This window comes from Glandiceps talaboti, chromosome 15 (genome assembly GCF_964340395.1).
Source record: "Glandiceps talaboti chromosome 15, keGlaTala1.1, whole genome shotgun sequence".
NCBI classification, from domain to species: Eukaryota; Metazoa; Hemichordata; class Enteropneusta; family Spengelidae; genus Glandiceps; species Glandiceps talaboti.
The window spans coordinates 7,445,532-7,470,842 of record NC_135563.1 but is presented as its reverse complement, the minus strand read 5'-3'; the positions used below and the strand labels follow the sequence as shown (position 1 = coordinate 7,470,842).

Below are 25,311 nucleotides of genomic sequence, written 5' to 3'. Positions count from 1 at the left end.
TGTTGAGAAGATAGAAATACAAGGAAACACGGAAGTGTCAAAAGTTTGGAGAACTTGGTCTAAAGTCCGGATTTACCTGTCAGTTCTCGTATACTAGTGATTTGCTGTGACGTGGAATTACTACGAAGTACACACCAACCACGCCGTGTCAACAGGAGAAAGTTCTACATTGAAACTTCGTGTGGTAGTAACGAGAGGTCGTGTTCAACAAGTGTATGTACACACACTAGTGTACTGAACTGTGTGTTTGTGACTCAGTCACCCACACTAGACTAGACACTCTAACGTGGCATTGTGGTTTCTTCCTCCCAGACATTTAGCAGAACCAGACGTCTATCAAGAACGTACCGGCATGTGAGGCCATGCTTAGATCGCCCTAATTTCTTAGTAACTCGTACCATATGTACATGTTAAAACCGTGAGGTGAGTTATGATTTCCATCCATAGTCCTACGACTCAGTACGAGCGTGGCCATTTAATATCATCCATGTGGTATACACCGCTTGCAGGGTAATGCATGGCTACATTGTTTTACTCTCGGCAATCTTTTTGGATCTATTTAAATGAAAATATGCTGGTAAGATTTTTGATAGAAGTTTCTCATTCACCTCTTGTTAAATCAATAACGCCCAGGTGTGTTTATTCAATGGATTTATTGGTTTGAATTGTAGGGGTTGGGCCGTTATTATGTACGTAAACTTGTTGGGACATCAAACAATGGAATTAGTTCCGAAATTCGTAGAAATTCTTTTATATGTTAAGCGTGTATATCTTTTACCGTAATAAGGTTACATTCAGTCAGCGACATTAGATACTCATTTTATGATGGAAATAGATGCATTGATTTATGTTCCATCTTCCACCTCAAGTAAATTGATATTGACCCAAATTATAGTCAAGATATATCACATCCGTAAAAGTTTATAAAAATGTGCCAAATTTGGATAAAAATAGTGTCTGAAAGCATAAGAAGTAGTGTAAGATTGCCTAACATTTTTAAAGAATCATGCAGTCTTGAGTTTTAATACAAAATGTATATCTAACTATCTGAGGCATAAAAGAAGATGTTGTTAACCCCTTTGAAGGACTAATAGTTCTAATAAGTCTATGTAATTACACCCTAAAAATAGGATGTCAGCCTTCATAAAATTAACATGTTCAAAATGTGCGAGTCTAAATCAAATTAATGCTAATGCGGTATTGAATCATCTGTAACCCCTAGATTCAATGAAGGATAACGCTATAGACTGAAAGCAAATATGATAACAAGGTGTATTTCTAATAAAGAGTTTGGTTGTTGTTTTTGAAAACTAGAGCATGTTCTCTTTCATGCCCATGTTAACCATGGTGATGTTTGATAGTCAAGGTGCACCTGTGTGGTATCTCATTGATAATGGTTATTGGATCTAACAGTTGTGATAGATATTTCAATAACGCATATGGTAGTATATATTGCTCAAAAATTATGCTGGCCACTGACTTGACCTGAAGAGGGTTGGTAGCATAGAAAGCACTTATCAACCAACCCTAGAAACAACTAAATATTCTGATTATTTGTACTCTAAATATAGATCATGAACATGAACTTTGAGGCAACAACTAGAACCAAGAGTTATTCAAATTCATTGTTGCTACCCTAAAATGATAAAGATAGGGCAGGGGACAGAAATTGATTAAATATTCCATGCAATATCTTTAAGAACAAGATCTACTTCAGTGGTTGCTATGATTTTTGACAGACGTGAGGCCTTGAGAATTTGTTATTTGACATATGTTAGCTACACACAGAACAGACATGTGCTTAGCTATAGTTGTAGTACAATATTTCATTAAAACCAGAAAGCAATAGGTTGACATTCAAGTGATGCCCGGTATTAAACTTAGGCATGTACCACAATGCAGTCAAAATTAAATGACTTACTTTAACATTCAAAGCTTTGTAGATGTCTACCATTTTGCAATCAAAATGAGACGACAAATTTTGACATTCAAGGCTGGGACTTAGGTGTCTACCATGGTGCGGTCTAAATCAGACAATACATTTTGACATTCAAGGCTGCATGGTGGGCAGGTGTCTACCATGATGGAGTCAAAATCACTAGGCATTGGTTGACACCATATACTTTTTTTCGTACCACCATGACCCATCATTTTTCAGGCGTTATGGTGACATATAGAATTGATAGGGTCACCCACATACACAGAATTAGACTGACGAGTGACATCACACCCACACTAGGGGACATGTACACTACAGGAAACACAGTGGACTGGAGTATTGTGTTCACATTTAAGACAGACAAATGTAGGAGAAAAGAAGACTAAACTGTGTTTTGTTGTATTCCATTGTTGATGGTTAGAGGAAATCTATGTCTAGGACTAGATAACAACAAGGAAACAAACAGACAATGAATAGTTTGTATAGAGTCTATTAGATTCAATAGGGATTATCTTTGACCTTAGGACAATAGTTGGCATTGACTTCTATCAGTTGGAGTCATCAATGACAGCTGTTCAAGGAAATAACCACCCCCAAGAACTGAATTTCATAATTTATGAATTTAAAAAAATCATTTTGTGATACTAGTACTAGTAGAACTATGGCACAGGAAAGTCTGTGTCAAGTCCCATAATGAAAGTTTCATTGAAAATAAGTTTATTGAGTATTCGTGTCAGATTGTTTGTCAAGGGTAATTACCGGTAAGTAGGTCATAGGTGAAATCTGTTTTGAGTTCACCTACATACAATAGTGGTATTATATGGTTGTCCACAAATTTGTAAAGTTATGGCTGGGTACACAGGAAATTTGCAATTTTTGATAGATTTCATGCCTCATTATTACCTGGATTTTAGAACCATAATTGAAACACTGAATACATGTATATGAGTGTCATTTTGTGGAAACTATGGTGTATAGAAGTTTGAAGTTTACTGTCAAAATAAAACTTTGCTAGCCATGGCATTATATTTCGACTGGGACTTCATATTGGTTGTGTGTTGTACCTTTGCCAAAAATAGGCCTGTATTTTTAAGAGTGTCACAATATGATAGTGTGTTGTAGATCTACAAATCTGTACAATACATGTAAGCTCAATTTTAATCAATGAAATTAGTTGAAAATATTATGTGTATTAATTTCACCAACAAAGAATTGCACATATGATAACAGTTACACACACTTGTATGTTTGTAGCAAAGATTTCAATGAGGATACAATTACAAATTATTGTAATGTAAAAATTGTTGTGGAACCTAGTACTAAAAACTCAGTTGTAAGTTTTCAGTTCTCAGTTGATACATTTTAAGGGTGCAATCATGTCATTCTTAAGCCTTTCATGACTGGAGACTAGTTTTAAATAATTTTGGGACCCAATTTATATGAACATTTTCATAGTTATAATAATAATATCACTTCATTACGAAGTAACATTTCTTTAATTCCAGTCTAAAATGAAGCTGATATATGCCAAAAACTTACATAAAAACAAGAATTTTGTTCAAATAATTTTGGTGGCTAAGTTTTCAGTACTGAATGGGTTAATAGATATTGAGTATTTACATTGTGAATTTAGTGAGTTGACTGGTACACACATCATCTGAAGACTGTGTCCTTTCCATGACTTGAAACCCATTCATGTATACCTAGAGCATAGAGTGACCACAAGGTCAAACAAGGCAAACAAAACTAAACACTAGAAAGCAATTTCTTCCTGTAAAACTAATTTAGTTTTGTTACTCATACCAGGACGTATAATGTTTTCAATATCACATGATCTAGGCAGTATTAGTTTCGTTATTTCATAAATTTCGTAGAGTTTCTGTACGTATAAGTTTCAACACGTGTTGCTGTGAAACTGATGTATATTGTATGGTAGGCTTTACCTGATAGTGTCCTTATATGACAGTGAGTCTGTGAGGGAATTCCCCTCTCATTTCTCTGGTAGAGTTAAGTCCTGGGTATTATCAAGGTGCAGCAGGTTAGAAAAAAGGTGTGGGGTGAAATACGTGACGTTCTTACTGTATGACAATATTTACACTGTATATGATTGGCATTAAGATTGGAGTTGTAATCACACTTCTAAACACAATAATGAGAAATCCTCAAAGAGTTCTTTGAAACTGGTTTATATGACGTAGAGACTATGGGATGCATTGTCTTTTGTAGCATCACAATCTGAGTATTGTGTGGATTATTAGAGATACAGGATTCTGTGATTGTCATTAGTGATAACTGCAACATGTCATAATGCCATATACTTTATCACTGCATATATGGTATATATATGTCAAAGACAGTCATAGTGTGTGGGTTGTCTTTGACCGAGTCAGTTATATTTATGAAACTAAATTAATCATATCACATCATTTATTCATTGTGCAGACCAGACAAGACCAGACACTGTGTGATACTGCCTGAGTACTATAACCATGCCGTATGTAGACAGGCAGAATAGAATTTGTGGATTTGTAGACGTTGAGGATCATGAAAATAGTGGCAAGTTTTACAGGCGATACGCTATGTTGGATCAAAAGGTATCACGCCTTTGGTGTTACATGGATAATCCTCTGGTAAGTATTATTTTTTTTGTCTTTTGATAAAATGTTGAAGATTTTGGGTATTTTGAAGATCTTTTTTTTGTAATGTATTAATATTACCGGCATAAGGAAACTTCCTTGTGTCTTTGTCAAGGTCATGTATGTAATGATAAAATGGTTTGATGGTCTGATAATTTTTCGGTAGTGTTGCAAATGTTTTATATTAAAACCGATGGCAATGTTAAAGAACAGGACAGCATGAATTGCAAGATAATTTGGAGCTGAGGATGTTCTCTAGAAATTTGATAGTTTCTTAGACATTTATAATTTTATCACATTTATGGGTGGATGGTAAATCTGGTTGAAAAACAAGATATCCCTTGACTAGTCAAGCTGTCTTTATGCACTTTGACTCTAACAGATTAGTTAAGGCATAGACCCTATTCCTGTAGGTTGAATATCATTATTTTTTTATTTTTTACACATGATATATTACATGTGATATTTATTGCTATATTTTCTTCATCAGTATCAATACACATAACCTATTCAGACAAGCGATCACATTAACAGTTTCAGTTGTTATAGCAATGATAACTAGTGATGTCATAATATCTGAAAAACAGACAAGTCTGGACAATGTTGTCAGACCCTATCATGGAATATAATATTTCCGTATGACATGTTTGTTATCTGAACAGGGAAGAACAGTGAGGAGACTATTAGAGCTTCCTTGTACATTTACATGTAAATAGACTCGATACCATCCTTTCCTGAATTTACAGAAAGATTCCATGCTGTTCTGATGTAAAGTATTATGATATTATGAAATGTCCTGTGGTTGGCATGGTTTCTGGATTGTCCTGTACAGTATAAATCAAATGTCCTGTGGTTGGCACATGGTTTCTGGATTGTCCTGTACAGTATAAATCAAATGTCCTGTGGTTGGCGTGGTTTCTGGATTGTCCTGTACAGTATAAATGAAATGTCCTGTGGTTGGCATGGTTTCTGGATTGTCCTGTACAGTATAAATGAAATGTCCTGTGGTTGGCATGGTTATGGATTGTTCTGTACAGTATAAATGAAATGTCCTGTGGTTGGCATGGTTTCTGGATTGTTCTGTTGTACAGTATAAATGAAATGTCCTGTGGTTGGCATGGTTTCTGGATTGTCCTGTACAGTATAAATGAAATGTCCTGTGGTTGGCATGGTTTCTGGATTGTCCTGTACAGTATAAATGAAATGTCCTGTGGTTGGCATGGTTTCTGGATTGTCCTATACAGTATAAATCAAATGTCCTGTAGTAACCAGGCTAGCAATGATTCCCGCTGTCCTTCCGCTGTCCTTTTGTACAGTATGGAATGCCCTGTAGTGACAATGGATTCCTGGCTGACTTGTTGTACATTAATATAGGATATGATAGATAGCATGTATTATTTATTGTACTGTCTAGCTATACAGTTGTAAACTTTAAGAAAATAAAAGAAGTACTGGTACCTCATAGTTATGATGCATATTAGGCTGTCATGTTATACTGTGACTTAGTACGTACAGTAATATTATTAAAGGGACACAATTATAGCTGAGATTATATGTTTTTTGTATAACATTTTTCTGCATACTAAAAGGTAGTCACAGTATTCTACTTACTTAGCATACTTATACCATCACTTGCAATTGACTGAACTCAAACCTGGTATTAGGATTTAACTTGATGTAATTTATTATTCGTACCAAATATGTTCAGCAACTCCCTACTATGCAATCAACAGTTGTAACAATGCCAGAAAACACATTGTAATGTCATAGAAGACATGTATTAACATTGTACTAGAATTGTGTAATGAAGGTCTCATGTAAGTATGTTCACTTGATATTGTCAAAAGGGGAAAAAAAATATCAAATTGATACTGTCAAAGTAGAAAAAATTATGAAGAGTATTCTTTATTGATCCAATGTAACACTTGTATCTATATACTTGTGATCCGATAAATTCATCCAACCAGGAAAATATACACACAAGTTTAGCTCTTGTTTGTGATTTGAGCAATTATGGGGAAACTAAATTACAATCTCTCCAGGTCAAATTCAAGTAAATGCTAATGGCTGTGGCAGAATTAGGGTTCAATAGCTTGTAAACTGTGTGGTTGTGATTGGCTTGCCACAGTTTCTGTTAATGAATAGATCAGATAGTAAAATAACTGGGTAACAGTGATATCTCAATAACGTGGGTTTTAACCTGGTAACCCAGGTGTATATAAATAATTGACAATTACAGCAGTCAGGGACAATTTTACCTATTTCTGGTTTTATGTATATGATGACCTCCCTGAATACATAATATTCTGTGCTTTCAATTAACTTGCCATGGAGGACACTACACTGTAGTGTACTAAAGTCTGTTAAATATATAACCTAGATTTGAATCTTACTATTAATGTGAGACAAATACCTGTATAGTCAACTTTGAAATCATGAAACCCTCTGACATGAATTGTGTTAGACACATCAAAACAAACAAAGACTTGTGCCCCACCCTTTGCATGAGTTAAAACACTACTGCAGGTACCGAGAATAAGTCGACCTTGTTCTATTTTGACCCTCTAGTATGAGGTAAAAAGCTATTGCAGGTACAGAGAATAAGTCGACCTTCTTGTTCTATTTTGACCCTCTAACATGATGTAAAATGCTGATACAGGTACTGAGAATAAGTACAACCTTCTTGTTCTATTTTGACCTTCTAACATGATGTAAAATGCTGATACAGGTACTGAGAATCAAACTTCTTGTTCTGTTTTGACCCTCTAGCATGAAATAAAATGCTATTGTAGTCACCAAGAATTTTTTTTTTCAATTTTGTATCCTTTTATTTGTAGAATTTACCTGATGGTACTGGGCCTGTAGGAGCTATAGATCTATCTTATGTTACCAAGGTAAGTGGAAGGACATGATACTTGATATTAATAAACAAATGAACAATGATTAACAAAGTATAGAGTTAGTGATTATTTTCCTATCAAGGTTGCTTCTAGAAATTAGATTGGGGAATTAGTCCAGAGGTTATCTGTGGCTTCGAATATCAAGATCTCTCTTTGGTCTAGAGACTATCTGTGGGTTCAAATCTCCAGATCTCTCTTTGGTCTAGAGACTATCTGTGGGTTCAAATCTCCAGATCTCTCTTTGGTCTAGAGACTATCTGTGGGTTCAAATCTCCAGATCTCTCTTTGGTCTAGAGACTATCTGTGGGTTCAAATCTCCAGATCTCTCTTTGGTCTAGAGACTATCTGTGGGTTCAAATCTCCAGATCTCACTTTCGTCTAGAGGCTATCTATGGCTTCGAATCTCAAGATTTTTCTTCTCTTCATGAGATACAAAGCCATGAATAGCCTCTAGACTGATTGTGAATGTACAATAAATTAAGAGGAAAAGAATGTTTTGTTTGTTGCCTGCAACAAAATGTCCTGCATTCTGGACTTTGATGTGAATCACATATTTATAACATATAATGATAACACGGTTCATAATGATATATATATACCAATAGTTCAGACTTTGATATGCTGTATTATACCAAACTGAGTTATCACCAATGTTAATATGTTACTAAATTTACAACTTTTAAAACGCCAACCCCATGGTTTGAACCAGAGAGATGAACTTGTCATATAATGCCATTATTACCAGATACTGATTGTTGTTATTCATAGAAACAGTGTTATCAGTTTTATTTTATATCTTTCCAGTATTTTCTGACTTGATTCTAGGTCATATATTGTAGTTCTGTTGATGCTCTATTTGTACTTCATGTACCTTTGTTTTGTGAGCATTTATTTTATACCGTTTCAAATCAAACTTCTTGAAAAAAATCTCACTGAGGTATGAAACTAGTTGAAGAGTCAAAACCATTTTTGTACTAATTTACTTCTGATAATAATAATAATAATAATAAATGAAAATCTTGTCATAAGTAATTTAGTTTTAATATGTTGTTATGATATCATGAGCAGAAATATGCCTTGCACCTGTTTGTATTTACCATTCAGTGACAAGACAGCTGTGTCAAGTATTTTTATTTTTATCACTTTGTCATACATGTACATCCAGTTTTCTATTTGTATAGTCTTGTCTAGTATATTAGTATTTGTGATTTTTTTTCTCTCCTTGTCATGTAAATTTTCTGTACACCCAAGGATTAAAGTAGTAAATAAAATTGAACAAAAATATAATTATATTTAACATCATATTAAACTAAAATTTTAGTGAACTTTACTTTCCTTCATATAATAATATAGATTTGCATCCATGGGAACCTGTACATGATGCTAAACTATTTACAGTTTTACAACACTAAAAATAGGACTGCAAAAATCTAAAAATTATCATCTGTGATAAATAATTTTTGCCATTGTTTTCTTTGAAGGTACATGATGCCAGCAAACTAAGGCCGAAGATTGATTGCTGCTTTGGTAAGTACAGGCAGTCACATTTTTGCATTGCGACATTTTTAGAATTAAGGTTGTAGGTATTTTAACATGATATGTACCTTTGTATTTGTGCTTTGTTCAAGGAGACACTTGATTCTGTCATGATGTCAACTTTACGGCCAAATTCCAAGAAGGTATGCAGTGGGTGTGTTTTATTATGTGAGCATGCATGCATGCCATGCAGGTACATTGTGTAATCTACTTAATACCGATAGTCTCGTTTGTATAACCCGTATTTAGTTAGTTACACATTAAGTGTAGCCTTTTACAGATAGCATATTAAAACCAAAATGAAACTTAGCTCTCACTCATTTTATCATATTGTCTAGATGCGGTACTGCACTGTAGCGGTTTTGCTCCATCACTCTCGGTCGCACAAAATATAATGTAAAAAAGAATAAAAAAAGTATTTCAAATGAAAACCAAGCTACAACTATTGCAGCTGTATTGTGACTTGTCAGGCATTTTGTTCAATATATCGAAGGACATCGTCAGAGTCAGGGCTGTAGTATTAAATTAGATTTTGTAGAGTTCTCAAATAGCTTGAATTGGTCTCAAATTTTGTCTCCAGCACAGTCACTTGTTAGCTATGTTATCATAATTAGATATTAGTCTCCAATATTGTTCTTCGTCGTACAGCCATGGAAAATACAATAACAACTCGTAGTGACAAACCCTTAGGTCATGAGTATTATCCACCTGAATGAAGAAAATTATTGGGGAATATTATAATCAGTATACCTCCTCAAGCAAAATTTAGGAATGATCAGGGAGATTTGGAATGTTTTGACTCACATTTCGGTCATGGCAGAACCAGTGACACAGACATGGGTTGTCATGACATCAAATGACTGGAGGATATAATCCATATTTTCTGTTTAAAGACAATATATTGGCTTGTGCATGGTGTAATGATATTTATATTTACCACCCACCCACCAAATTTTGGTATAAATAATATATATTATATGAATGTATGGGGAAACTATGCCCATTTTTTTCTTTTTTGTTTACCGGGGTTCCCCAGACCAACATTGAATATAATTTTATTTTATTTTGGTAAAAGTTTATGTCATATGGTCATTTTTGTGAATTAGAAATACCACTAGTATAAAAATAAGTAGAAGGAAATCATGTGGTGTAAATTACCGAGAAATGATATCGGTGTCATTGTTGTGATTTGTTTTACTTCATTCAGTGGAGGAATGAAATAACAAGCTGGACATCTTTTTAAAAAAAAATTTATTGTTTAGATCAGGCTTGAGGCCCATATTTAAAAATAAATTACAAAGAATGAGAATATACAGATACAAATCCTTAAAACTAAACTATCCATGGAAAAAGAGACAGGCTAATACCTTTATTCACACAGAATTATTGTGAAATTTTGCAAGGAAACAGAACAAGAGAAGCAGATATTGCCAGTTATAAACTATCAAGTAGAATAGAATCAATCATATTTTTGTTTTGGTAAGCGTAAACATGATTAATATGGCTATAAATAAACTTTTTATTTTATTAATATCACAGTACATTTGTATATGATATTTCCTTTCAGTTGTATTTCCGTTTCTGCATATGTCAACTGATAATTTTAGCATGGCTTGTAATTTCAAACATCCTGGATTAGAAAGAAGTCTATCAGACTGTCTGTGCACTTTGTTGAAAATCCAAGCCTATTTAATCTTTTTAAAAAGAACACAATAATTATTATGTAATGTAGATTTAACTTCCTGCTGTAACCATGGTAACTAGATTCAAGTCTGTGTTTGCCATACAACTGGTGTGAATTTCCAGATTTCAACTTCTATTCAGTGATATGCTGTGAATTTATTTTCTCAATGTTTAGATGTTTTGTGTTAGGTTTGATTTTTTTGTCCGTTATCAGTTGTATTATATCGTTATCAGTCAATTATCTGCCACCAACAATCGTACACATATATTATATACTTGAACAGTGCTTTAGTTAATAAATACATTTCAAATGTCACCATGGGCTCTATATTATGTTATATATTGCAGCAATGCAAACTATGTCAAAAGTTCAAAGTTCAAAGTTCACACACAGTGATTTCCGTAGAGATGTTCTGCAGAATACTTAATGATAAAATAAAGACTAGATATGAATAGTTTTACTTTGTAAAGGAAAGATGGGTAATTTCTTGGCAATATTTTGGATAATATTTAGTAATGTGTAAATCTGACTTATTTTTTTAGCAATGCTCAATATTATTTGAAATTCTAAGTAATGCTTTGAATTAGTGATAGTCCTTGTAAACCATGTTATCTATGTCTTAAATGCTTTTGCAAATTTCTGGAACTCTTTAGTTCCCCCCTCCCCTCCCCCATCCCAACCCCTCCCCATTTCTTTATTTCTTGTTGTTTGGAATGAAAATCTTAAAAGTTTGTTACTGTTTTTGTTTGTTTTATAGTGATTAATTCAATTGAAAGGAAGTATTATTTTCAAGCCAATGATGCCCAAGATTTAGTAGAGTGGATTGAAAAATTAAACAATGCATGTAGAATCATTGTAAGTAATTTCTCTTTTGTTTACTGTACAGTTCTGTAATTATGTCTGTCTGCCTGTGTCTGTGTCTGTCTGTCTACATGTATGTGTGTCTGTATGTTTGTGTGTATGTATATGCGTGTGTGTGTGTATGCATGTCTCTGTCTGTGTGTCTATGTGGTCCCATTTGTGTATATGCCAGTGTTTGTTGGAGGTGTGTGTCTTCCCAAATGTATGTGTACATCTGTGTTTGTATGTTTGTGTGTGTGTGTGTGTGTGTTTGTTTGTTTGTGTGTGTGTTTGTACAGTCATTCCTTTGTTGTTCAAAAGGTGATATAAGCATAAATGTTATCAAATGAAATTTCCACTCACTGTCACAGAGTCAACCAATTTCTTGACAGTGAATCCCAAATTTAGAATGAATTTTAAATGATTGTGTATTTTGCAAATTAGTTAAGAATGTTTGACAATAGACAGTGTAGAGAAATCTCAACTTCTATGGTTTGACCTTATGTAACAAAAATGTGCAATGTTTGCATGTTATTTTGATAATTACATTATTTTTCTCACACAAGTATGTTACCTTTGTCACTAGGTTGCACCAAAGGAAGAAAAACAGACTGATCTTAGGAATACATTTCCTGGAGAAAAAGACAAGAAAATAAGTTACAAAACTGAGATAGTTGGAGGAGTAGTTGTTAAAACACCAGTGAGGGTGAGTATACTTAGGGTGGCTGTACTTAATTCTGTTTCTCATCACCTGATCAACTCCTATCTTTCTTAAGTCTGACAACATATTTTAAAAAATTGATGCCCTCTGTGGCAGGATAAGAACAAATTCATAACATTACTGATGGTATGATACGACTTCACGAGTGCATATCTGTGCAAAAATGTTCATTTATCACTGATATTTTGGAACTTTAATAAACCAAATGGTTCAAAGGTTCCTTCTGACTTTAATTGTCATTTCTAAATCATTGAGAATACTAAAAGTATGATTATGAAATGAAAATGACCCCAACATGTACACATACACTTACTTTTTAATGTACAGTGATGATATTACACATCATAATGTTTGACTAAAATTATTGATTTGTATGTCATGTATAGATAGGTGACAGTGACAGCGATAGCAGTGACGATGCTACACAATGTCACTCCCTTCCTCCAAGACTTTCACCATCTCTCCAAAGTAGAAGAAGTAAAGCTGGCTTACCAATCAAAGAAGGTTTCTGTGTCAAGCAAGGGGCAGTGGTAAGTGTTAAATGAGTATAGATCAACACATTTTTTTAAGGAGATTTATCATCAAAATTGATTCCTGATATAGTGTTATAATACAAATGGATAATTGAGTGAAACACCGTGAAAAAGTTCAATATTCAAAAATCTCATTGTCATACAGCTTTTAGTACTTTTCTGATGGATGTTATTTGCAACTCATCACTAACACCTTTAGAATAGGCAGTCCATGCCAGACTGAGCAGAAACTGTTTGGTTCATTTCAACTTAGAAATCTAAACATTTACAATAGGGAGGAACAATATAGGGGTGTGGGTCACAATGTAAATTGTCAATGTGCAATGAACAATGAAGAGAATCCTATAATGTTGTAATGTCACATGTGGCTGATGGCCTTGATAAAAGCAAACTGACAGGTGCATTTAACTGTACAAGACTTTACAATAGAACACAACATTGAGGAAATCATCATGGGATGTTCATGGTCGACCACACCCATTCCTATAGGCCGGCGGTGAAATATAGAACAACTTGTATGATTGTAGAATTATATTATCAACCAGCCAACTCCTCATGGGATTCAGACTTTAAATACTACTACACTAGTCGTCCTTTTTTGTAAAGAAAGTTGTGGTTCACTGCAAACATGTCACGTTACAGGGTGTGTTCGTTACAGGGTGTGTTCGTTACAACTTGTACATAATTTCACTGATGAGAGAGTTACAGTGTAAATCCCAAGTCCTTGAGATAGTGAGTGCTGTTTGCCAAAAGTCAGATACCGTATCACTAAATAAAAATAATGATACTGAACTTGTAAATTTTGAAGGTCATTAATTTACAATGTGAGAACTGAACTTGGCTATTGTTCTACAGGAATGTGTAAATTGTAAATACTTTGATTCGGAAGTAGTTGTTAAGGGTCACTGGGTCATGTCTTAAAGGCCACATACTTAGAACTGTGACATTGAGAAAGATAATTGATAGGTCTTGAATTTTGGTTTAGTCAGAAGTGCTCGCAGTATAATGATAGTAATAATAATAATAATGTTGGTGTTTCGCCTTTCCATTCTGTGCTCAAAGCACTTTACAATTTACAATTTAGCATTTTTCCAGCTCTTTCCCATTCTTGGCTATGGGAAAAATGGTGAATATGGCAACAAATAGAAACTTTAATAAGCAAACTAAAGATTATGGCAGAAATTTTAACGACTATATATCCACATCAGTTTTGAAACTTTGAGCTATGGTTTATTGTTGTCATACTTTTTGTCAAATGTCTCAGTGTTAATTTGTTGTATTTATCAGATGAAGTCATGGAAAAGGAGATATTTTATTCTGGATGACCATGGAATTTCATACTTTAAAAATCAACAAGTAAGTTTTGTGTGATTTCCAAGCAAATGTCAGCATTCAACTGAATTAAACATTAAGTAGCACTATAGGCATGTGCGTGCATGCATCCTGGTATGTGTGAGTGAGTGGATGGATGGGTCGGTAGGTGGGTGAGTGCATGAGTGGGTGAGTGCATGAGTGAGTGAGTGCGTGGGTTTGATGGGTGGGTGGGTGAGCGAGTGAGTGAGTGAGTGAGTGAGCGAGTGAGTGAGTGAGTGAGTGAACAAATATGTAAGTGAGTGAACAAGTGAGCGAGCTATTGATTGAGTGAATGTGTGAATGCTTGTGTGTATACATGAAGGAGTAAGTGAACAAGTATGTGTACATGTGTGTGCGTGTGTGTGTGTGTGTGTGTGTGTGTGTGTGCGTGCATGCGTGTGGTGTGTGTGTGTGTGTGTGTGTGTGTGTGTGTGAACAACTACAAATAAAAAATATAGGACTAATTAACATGGTACTTGAAACATGATCTTACTTTGGGTGATACTGTCTAGCTAGCTTTGATATCAACTGTTCAACATATACCGTCTAAAAGTGTTCTTTGTAATTATCTGTTGTAGGACAAAGATCCAATCAGAAGCATACCAATAAGGGATATATTTGATTGCAAGGAATCTTCGCAGGCGTAAGTTTTCTTCAAATTCCTACCAACTTATAGTTACAATTTTACCTCCTAGTTTGAAATTTCATCTCTCCACCTCATACAGCTAGATGTGAGATGAGATTCAATGCCACGGCTAGCCTCTAGACTAATTGCATTTTAAGTGGTAATTGAGCTTGTTACGTCAGAATCAGTCTAAGGCTGATACATTACTATTCAATTATCCTATTTCTTTTTTCAAGTTTCTGCCCTGATGAAAATTCTACAATTTTCAATAAAAATTGTTTAAAAGATTTTGTTTCTTTGGTGTAGAATATCGTGAATAATTTGTTTTGTTTGTTACAGGAATACAATGCTGAGAGACAATTTATTTGAAGTCATTACAATGAACAGGACATTTTATGTTCAGGTATTTTATATCATTATATCATATTATTATGAAAATTAGACACCCTCAATATTTGAGACCTAAGGGGCTTTGTTACTATGAGTCACTAGACGAGTAGTAACAAATCCTTAGGTCACTAGTATTTTCCAGCTGAATGAAGAAAAATATTGGGGAATAACATAATTATACCAGTGCCAGTAATATCAAAGAAAAATCAGGGAAAGTAAGTGGCAATTTTGAACATTTTGACTCATAATTTTGAACACAGCAGAACCAGTGACATAGAGAGGTGTTGCTATGTTATAGATGCATGTTGTAGAATGACCAGGGTATAAATTCCATATTTTTTTCTTCAACTTGGCCTGTGCATTGTATATAGTAACTATCGTTAGTACATGCCATCTAATACTTGATCTATGTCATCACTTTCAGGCTGACAGTCCATCCGAGATGCAGAGTTGGATATCGTCAATTTGTGGAGCTATTATGGCAAGAAGAGCTAGCACAGCAACTAATACAAGGGTTAGTTTATTTAATATTAAATGTATTTCTCATCTGTCTGTTTTATTAACGGTTTCTGAAAATTGACGATGGTTTTCATCAAGGGATTTGACATTAAATAGGCTAAGCATCTCAACAAATACTAACTTTATGTCTATTTTTTAAATTTGATTAATTTCATATCTGACATTTCATTGGTGTTTTCTGGAATTTACCATGGTATTCATGTCATGGAATGGGATAGATTGAGTGTGAGATTTATACTTTGTCTGGACAATGGAAAAAATCAATTCTTATTAAATACTTCACCAGGAATTATGATTGATATAAATAAAAGGGAAAATGAAGTTTTTTAACCGAATGATTAGGAATTATGTCAGGTGAGAACAGAGCCTGCAACAAAAATGTTAACCCTAGGTATTCACTCGTATTACCCATTCTTGTACGTCACAGACACATAACTGTAGATTCTATCTGATAGACATGTTCATCATTTCCATGGTTCTGATTGGTTGATGGCAGTGTCAATCAAAACAGTTTACTGCAATATCAGTGGTGTTCAGTACACAATATCACTACAGTAAGCCAGCCTACGAAAATCATGATTGAAAGTTCAGTTCTGATATGCATGAAAAGTGTTTCATTTGTTGACAAACACAATGCAATGAGTACATAAGTTCTGACCATCTTATTGAAGTTCGATTATCTGCATGACGCCAGATGTGACTTCAGGAAAAACTCTTTCATAAATAATGTAGTACATTTCTGGTCATAAACAATGTGTTGTTTAAGAGTCCATGGTGACAGACTGAGTTGTTGTGCCCCCCCCCCCACCCTAAGCATGTGTGAATGGGGCAACTGCTGCACTTTAATAAAACATAGACCCTTGGTGTATAGATAAAATAGTCTTATAGTCCATAATTCCTGTTTGTTTGGTGTCACTTAAAGGTCAGGGACTCAGTCCCACATTCTTACATTAGTGTTATCTTATCAGTTGAGTTGTAAAGATTAAATAGGAATATTCTTTTTATTTTGTACCAACTCTTTCTATAACTCTGCCAGACAACTGTTTTTCACACCAAAATTTAATCCTAATCTGAAATGAGCCTTTAAAGGCCTAAGTTTCAATCCCAGGTTCTCACATTAGTGTTATCTTATCAATGGAGCCATTAGGATTACATAGGATTATTCTTTTGTTCTGGACGTAATTATTCTGTACATCTGTCATACAACTCTTTTTCTTGTCCACATTTTGGTGAGAGGGATTTTTATCAGAACATTTTTTTTATTATTTGTTTAATGAAAATAAGTACCAGTATGTCGACTAATTTTTGTTCAGTGTAGTAGTACTCCATTTCCCTGTGTTGTATAATGTGTGTGTTAACATGCTTATAAGCAACCACAACACACACACACACACACACACACACACGTGCGCGCACGCACACACACACACACACACACACACATACACACACACACACAGATAAAACATATATGTTGTGATTCAGCGTAAATGAATACACAAAAACAAATTCATCGTAAGTTTAACGCACCACCAGTCCTGTAAATGTACACTGTGAGATTCAAACCATACGTAACTGTTGTGCCACACTACATACATACATTCATTCAAAAATTCATGAAGATAAAAAACATTAAAATTCAGTTTGTATCATGCAGTTATTTAATGTTATAAATTCATGCTAAAAGTTGTTATAATTTCATTTCACACAATGCAGTAAACACTTGTGAGGTTGCACCACAGAAAGTCCCAATTACAGCCAAGTCAGAGTTGCTATGTGTAAAAACAAAAAAAAATGTCGGCCAGTATTTTGCATCAAACTTTGCCATAAAACTAAATACTGATCATCATCAAAACATCCCTGTGTGCTTGATGTCAACAAAGTTTAAGTACATTAATATTCACACCAACAAATTTTACATCTCTGAAAGTACTTATTTCTGCTCAACATAAAAAGTTTTCAAAGTTTTGAGAAAAGGAGACACCTTTAATATCAAAATGACTATTATACTTACCTGGTATTATAACTGTTAGGTTGTAACCCCTGATAAATTTACATAATATTATTTTACAGGTCGAACCTATCATTTGCAACTAATTAATGTTCTACCGTGTGATTAGTTCTTTGTTTATTTATTTATTTATTTATTTAATTTTTTTTTTAAAAAGACAATATTTATGCCAATTTTTGGTTCAATTTGTTTATTTGAAGGTGTCATACGTGTAAAGCTGCTTGGTATAACCTTATAACAAGGTAAATGCTTCCACAACAACTAATAAACTACATGGCTTTTTGTGTGTCTACTAACGTGAATTAACCGTCTTGTACATTTCGTTCATTTCATGCTACCCTAACATCAAATAATACAGTGAAAATACTACCAAGAATACAGGGTTGATGCATGGTGTGGTGTACATTCATTGTGTTGTGGTTGCTTTGTTGTGGACAATAACATCATTATATAGTGGATGGCAATTTTAATTGGTACTAATCTACTAACACTTAACTTGCTTCCTGAGATTTCTGAATATCCTAAGAATACACTTCACAGACAGACAGACAGACAGACAGACAGACAGACAGACAGACAGACAGACAGACAGACAGATGGAATGAAGGTCAAAAAGATATAGACAGGTTTACAGACAGGCAGATTAACAGACAGACAGACAGACAGACAGACAGACAGTCAGATAGACAGACAGACAGACAGACAGATGGAATGAAGGTCAAAAAGATATAGACAGGTTTACAGACAGGCAGATTAACAGACAGACAGACAGACAGACAGACAGACAGACAGACAGACAGTCAGATAGACAGACAGACAAACAAACAAACAAACAAACAAACAAAGAGAGAAACTAAAATGGGAAAATAGACTCAGGCAATACAAATTTTTCTGAACACATATTCCAGAAAGTCAATTTCACATTGTTTTGTTATTTTGCCTTTTATACACTGGTTGATAAAATGGAAGTATTCATGTTGTCATGGTAACTTGGCAACTAAAAACTACTGCATTTACAGATTGACACGTATGATGAGAGTATACTTAAAGAAATGGAGGGGGGGGGGGGTGTTCCTGTTATCAGAAATATACCAAAGATATGGATACAGAAATGTTGCAAATACATAAGAGTTCATTCGTTACTTGAATTAGACATTTGATGTTATTAAAAGCATGCAAGTCAATTTAAGTTGTATGCTTTAGTGGTTTGTCTGTCATAGTCTACCAAATTGTATTAATTGTTCTTTAATTGTTGTGTTTTGAGTTGAATTAAGTTACTGTTTTAAAATCATCCCACCTCTGGTATTATGGGTGTTATTATGCCAATGTATGATTTGGGGTCACTTTGTTGTCTCACATTTTTCTAAATTGTCATTTGTAATAATGAAATGAATGTTTAAATCTGAAGTCACAGAAGGATTGAACATACGTACTTGAAATACACAACTGGATCTGTACAGGACAGTTTGTGCAGAAGTTGGTAGTGGTGACTGAAAATAATGCATGTCAAAATGATGACTTGGTTATTCTTAGATACCACTCAAAGCAGACTCCCTATGTCCGTAGTTTCAGACTCTGTAACTACCACTCAAAGCAGACTCCCTAAGTCCATAGTTTCAGACTCTGTAACTACCACTCAAAGCACACTCCCTAAGTCTATAGTTTCAGACTCTGTAACTACCACTCAAAACAGTCCGTAGTTTCAAAGTTTCTATCTACCATAATGTGTGACATGATAGACATGATATAACACTGTGTTACTAATTTTAATTTGTAAATTATCTTAATTTGGAAAATTAAACTGTCTGGAATGCATAGCATGTATATAATCTCAGACCGTCTTTAAGTGTGCTGAGATATAATTAATTGTAATATACCTAGTGATAATGCTGTGCCATGATTCGCTAGAATCGGTCACGTGATAGGAAAATAGAATGACTATTTCCATCAACTTTTACATGGTCACGTGACCACCGCGCGTTCACAGCAGGTCGAAATGGCAGCTTCTGACGATGTTGTATGCCACCGCGAGTTCACAGCATGAGGTATATTATAAAACACATATTGCCTGTCCTATATTCGGGCTATAGCACTCGTTCATTACCCCCTCGTGACTGTGAGTTACCAGATCACATGCTATTTCCCTCGGCCTTTGGCCTCGGGAAATAGCATGTGATTCTGGTAACTCACAGTCCCTCGGGTGTAATAAACGGGTGCTATAGCCCTCATGGCCAGGCAATATGTGTTCAATATCTATCAACCACAAAATGAGAATATAAGATACAGACGTTGGTGGCGCTGTCACCACAAATAGAGACTGCAAGAACCAAACGTTGGTGGCGCTGTCCATAACCTCCACTTCATGTAAGGGGAGATAACAGGACTGCCACTAATAACTGTATCTTGTGGTTTACTACATAGAAATTTGTGTCACAAGCATATAATGTACTGATATGAAAGGAAAGGCTGTCGAACACTTTAATCAGTGTCTTCCTTTTTTTAACATGTCAAAAAAAAACTTGTAAAGCGTATTAGAATCTTCCTGACAGTTTTAATTAATCTAGAAGTTCTCAGAAAGGGTTAGTAGTCAAACTACAACCATGTTTACACTGTTATTGTTCTCTTCATTCACAATAGAAAAACATGAACAGAAAATGGTGACCTATGTGGAACATTTACATAAGCTTATATGGTCAAAGTTTTGCAGTGTTCACTTCATTCAACTTACAGTCCAAATATAGATTGGGACTAGTAGAGATATGCTAAAAGGTAGAATATTTATGGTCCTGAAAAGGGTTTTCAAAAGTTGCTACTGTTTTGTATACATGTACTTTGTATATCAAGGTATTATGTGGCAGATTTAACATTGACCCGTATATCTAGTCTACCAGCAAAACATAAAACAAGAAGTTCTGAAGAGTGAATCTTTCCGGTAATATCTTAGAGAAAAGGGAGTGTTTCCATCAAGTTCTCACCAATTTGTAATCTTTTTTGTTGTTGCAGGTATCCACTATGTAGAATCAACACGTCTGGTATCCAGGATTGGATAAGGTTGTCATGGTTAACTCATCATGTGATCATCATGTGACTTGCATGTGATCTGGTGCAAATCAGCATACTCATCTCATCTGGGGTGCTTTCGATTATGCAACCCTGGCAGCTTTGAGGCACCTAAAGTTGCCCCAAGATGCATTTGATTAGTACATGACATCACGCTCGGCATGCCCCAAGTCGGCTCTCCCCAAGGAACCGGCGGCAACTTTGGGATTGACTTGACATGACCTGACCCAAGATGGGGACGACATATGATTGGTTACTTTTATCATATGCCATGTTTTGAGGATATCTTTCCATATTTATTGAGGAAATAATAGTTTCCATTCAAAATTGTCAAAAAATATTTAGGAAAGATGGACAAATTTATTTATCGTAATCACGGATTTAATATATTCCCAGGGGTACCTCAAATGCAATAAAATGCATTTGATTTGCATACGCCCTGAGGCTCCAAAGCGATGTCAGTTACCCCAGTCCAAGGCTGCCCTGGCATGCATAATGAAACGCACCCCTGATTACATCGTATCATCAAAAGTTTAAAAGGTTATGACTTATACCGACCAATAGGATGTGTGTGCAGTTGCTGTGAGCCTCAGTGCATTGGTTCTTGATGGATAGTCATGTGGCAGTCACATGATAGAAGATAGCCAATGAAATCATCACCTTCGTTTCAACGATTTATACCTTTACCATCTTATAATATAATATATAGATCATTTTTAAACTAAATTGTTAAACTCTGAACCAGAGTTGACTTTTTAAAACAATATTCAACATTACACAGAATTTTTCAAAACCAGAACAGCATTTTTGTTGTTTCACATCCGATTTTAAGTCTCTGAGTATTACAGTAGTTAAAAAACATTTGTAAGTATTTCAAACTATATTTTATCATTAGGGTTTAGTAAATAGTTGTTTACCCAAATTTATCCAAGAATTGTGTAACTTCTAAATTTTACAACCTAGTATAGAACTGATTAGATAGATAATTTTACTATAATATCTTCATAATTGTGACTATTATTGAACTTGTAATGTCATTTATTTATCAGATAACACAGATTGTCACCTTTTTTTTTGGTAAAATATAAAAATAAAAAAAAATAAAAATTATACATGTATTATGTATTGAAGTCCAAAGATATGGAATTTGTATTTAGGGGTGAAAATATTTTGTCTGTAGTATAGATTTGTAATATCTTTCAAAAATTTAATATTCTTTGAATATAATATAAAACTGTAGTGTAAATACTTTATTAGAATAGCAAACGATAGAGTTTGATTTTCTTGATATGCTGCGTATTTTAAAGTTGTATTATGATGCCTTTGTCATCTCCAAAGGTGTTTACATATTTTCTTTTTTTCTTTTTTTTGCATAAAGTGGTCATATGGATGAGGATTTTGTATTTATTTTGGAATTTTTCATTTATAAATTTTATCATGGCTTCCTACGTGAAAAATCAATATAAAACAACATATGCCAAGTCTGTGTCTGTAACTCAATTAATTGCCAAAGATTATTAAATGTGTAAAATCTTTGTTTTTGTCCGTACGATAACAAACTTTTCATGCATTTTTTAGCTTTTTGCAGTGTATTGAGTTACAAACATAGACTTGGTCTATGTTGTTTCACATTGATTTTTGACATAGGAAGCCATGATAAAATTGTTTTATGAATTAAAAATCCAAAATGAATACTTGATCCTTGTTCATATGACCACTTTAATTGAAGTGGTAGAAGGATAAAGTGATATAGAATTGTTCTTTTCTGAATTACATACATTTGTAGGCTGGGCAGCTTCTGACAAAGTTTGTCCGTCTAGGTACAACGTTGCAGCTATAGTTTGACTCCTAGGTTCATATTGCATTAACTTCACTGTAATCGTGGGTCACACATTGTCGTAAACCACAACCTCTTTTGACGGCACCATCCAAGATGCACTGCCCAGAGGCAGAGTCATTATATCTCAGTGTCGCGGAAGAAATAACAGCTCTGGTTTGCGAGAATGAGGTCACAAGATTTCTGTGATATCACGACACCAGAGAGTGTGTGTCTGTGTATCAATGTACCAACTCAGCAACAAGGTCATAGCATGATATTTCTCTCTGAACATGCCAATAGACAGACTGATGTAGTGTGATTGAAAGCTGATAAACAAACTTTTGTCTTCAGTCTTGTCAGTGGTGGTCGACCTGAAATTTTATGTCACACATCGTGTCATTGGCTGTTGATCTTCAATTTAACCAATGAACAGAGTTATGTTATTACACCTATTACACCAAATTATTACACCTTACTGATGCCATAGATGGTGTTGTAGTCTACAACAGGAACATAAGATATTCTAAAAAAGTGATATAGCTCAGAATTTTTTAATGTTGCCCCGTCGTGCAGTGATGTTGCCCTATGACAAATTGAACGTCTACACGTACACTCAATGGATAATAAGTGATCGTTCATGAGTACAACCCAATGTTTAGCCATGGCAACTACTTGGCAGCTACAGCAGATGAACAGTAAAATTCCTAAGGCTAGTGCTGTCATAGCCCCCGACATGAGGGTCTATAAACTCATCAGTCTTTCAAAACTTTGTCAACTTCAAATTATGAGTACATCCACATTTATGAAATGGTAATATTTTCAGTGGTATAACACGACTCATTTTTGACAACCCAACTTTGACAAAGTTTTTGTTGGGTGTAATAAAATAAATGACATATGATTGGCACACGCATATATCCTGATTTATTGCCTACCCTCTGGCTAGTGGTCATGACGATAATATTGATGATACCTTTATCTTCAGCTCAGGCGTCATCAATATTAGTCATTACCACCTTTCCTCAGGTGGGCAATAAATTGTGATATTGCCCTTGCGATCATGCGTTGTTCTATAAATAGTTGATGGCGACTACTACTAGTATTAAACAAATATTTTGTTATTGTTGTGGAGTTCGCCATACTTTTTATTGTTGAAATTTTTACCAATGAGAACATTAGTTATAGACATATTTGTGTTTATTAGTCATTGTACATCATAATATCAGATCATAGCAAAGTTTACGGAGAATTTTAGATGGATAGTAATTACCAATATAACTCTAATATCAAAGAAGAAATGATATATCAAGGGAAAGAAAACTATTTGTAATTTGCTGCATATTAATAGAGATATGGTTGCCATGGTAACATGTATGGCAATCAAATTTTTTTTGACTCATCTGATGTCATGAAATGATAAATCATGACTCCTGTTATCAAGATTTCAGAGACTCAACTACTTATCTGTATTAACATTGTCACTAGAGGGCGCTATTCATTAGTTAGCATATCAGCATGTTGTCCCAAGGACTTTTAATTGGATACCGGAAATCATGGTGCTTGTAAAACTAGTGGAACATTTTAAGACAAGAACATTTCATTCTTACTTAACCGAAATCTAAGATGTTTGATATGTTTTCCAAGTATTTTAATCGTTAAAGTTTTTCCTAGGAAATCAGTGAAAGCTAGGACACCTCATTGTCGGAGATTTGTAGTCAACAGTGCGGACTGATTATTATAGTTTGTCCATTTTCATTTCTCTAATATTCAAAAGTAAACTCTGATGTCATAATTTTGTCACGTTCTTTTTGAGGGATTTGAGTATGAAGTTGTTCTAAACATTTCTGAATCCCTCATTCTCACTCTTTGTTAGGACAGTCTCTAAACTGTAGCTTTATTTTTTTGTGGAGATAAACAACTGTAGACAAAAGTGTAAGATTGATCTGTGTCAGTTTTTCGAAACTTTTCAAATTCACTCTGTCGTAGGAACTCTTTGTTTAATGGCAATACATTAACTGTAGCTGCTTCATGGAGGCAGACATCTATGAGTCTATGATCCGTACGTAACTGATATGTTAAAGGTGGACCCACCTTTAGAATTTTTGAAGACATTACTAGATTTTTCAGTAGTAAATAATTTCTTAATAATTGAATTGTATATGATGGGACAAGTTGTGAATTGTATTTTTTATATACTGGTTTTGATATTAAAGCAGGCTAGCGGTAACGCTTATTATTTATGGCTCTTTGGAAGTTATCTACTATTTTTGCATTCTATAAAGCAGCAAATACATCTGCATAGATTATTAAAAAGTTGTTTATCTGTTCTGATCATAAAAAGTTTGACTGGAATTATATTTACAATGTTGTCTTTTTGCTTTTTGGATGATTAAAATGCTTTCTGTTTAATGGTACTCTGTACACGGTGTTCATGTATTTGAATGTTTATTCACTTGCCTACCCATCCCTGTCATTATCTTTGCACGTCATTTAGTTGTAGCTATAGGTGAGGTCCTGTTGATTAGTATATATGTATTCATTTTTTCAATGTTTATTCACTTGCCTACCCATCCCTGTTGTTATCTTTGCACGATATTTAGTTGTAGCTATAGGTGAGGTCCTGTTGATTAGTATATATGTATTCATTTTTTCAATGTTTATTCACTTGCCTACCCATCCCTGTTGTTATCTTTGCACGATATTTAGTTGTAGCTATATGTGAGGTCCTGTTGATTAGTATATATG

General features: G+C 34.4%; 1 protein-coding gene across 1 annotated transcript; it reads left to right on the top strand.

Moving 5' to 3' along the window:
- On the top strand, positions 1-24,947 carry LOC144446530 (pleckstrin homology domain-containing family A member 1-like). Its single transcript, XM_078136316.1, has 12 exons — positions 1-423; positions 4,382-4,569; positions 7,413-7,469; positions 8,957-9,002; positions 11,453-11,550; positions 12,122-12,241; positions 12,643-12,786; positions 14,077-14,145; positions 14,721-14,785; positions 15,107-15,170; positions 15,582-15,671; positions 20,691-24,947. The coding sequence occupies exons 2-12, from the start codon at positions 4,429-4,431 to the stop codon at positions 20,703-20,705; spliced, it is 909 nt and encodes a 302-aa protein (XP_077992442.1). The 5' UTR covers positions 1-423; positions 4,382-4,428; the 3' UTR covers positions 20,706-24,947.
- Positions 24,948-25,311: the final 364 nt, after the last annotated feature.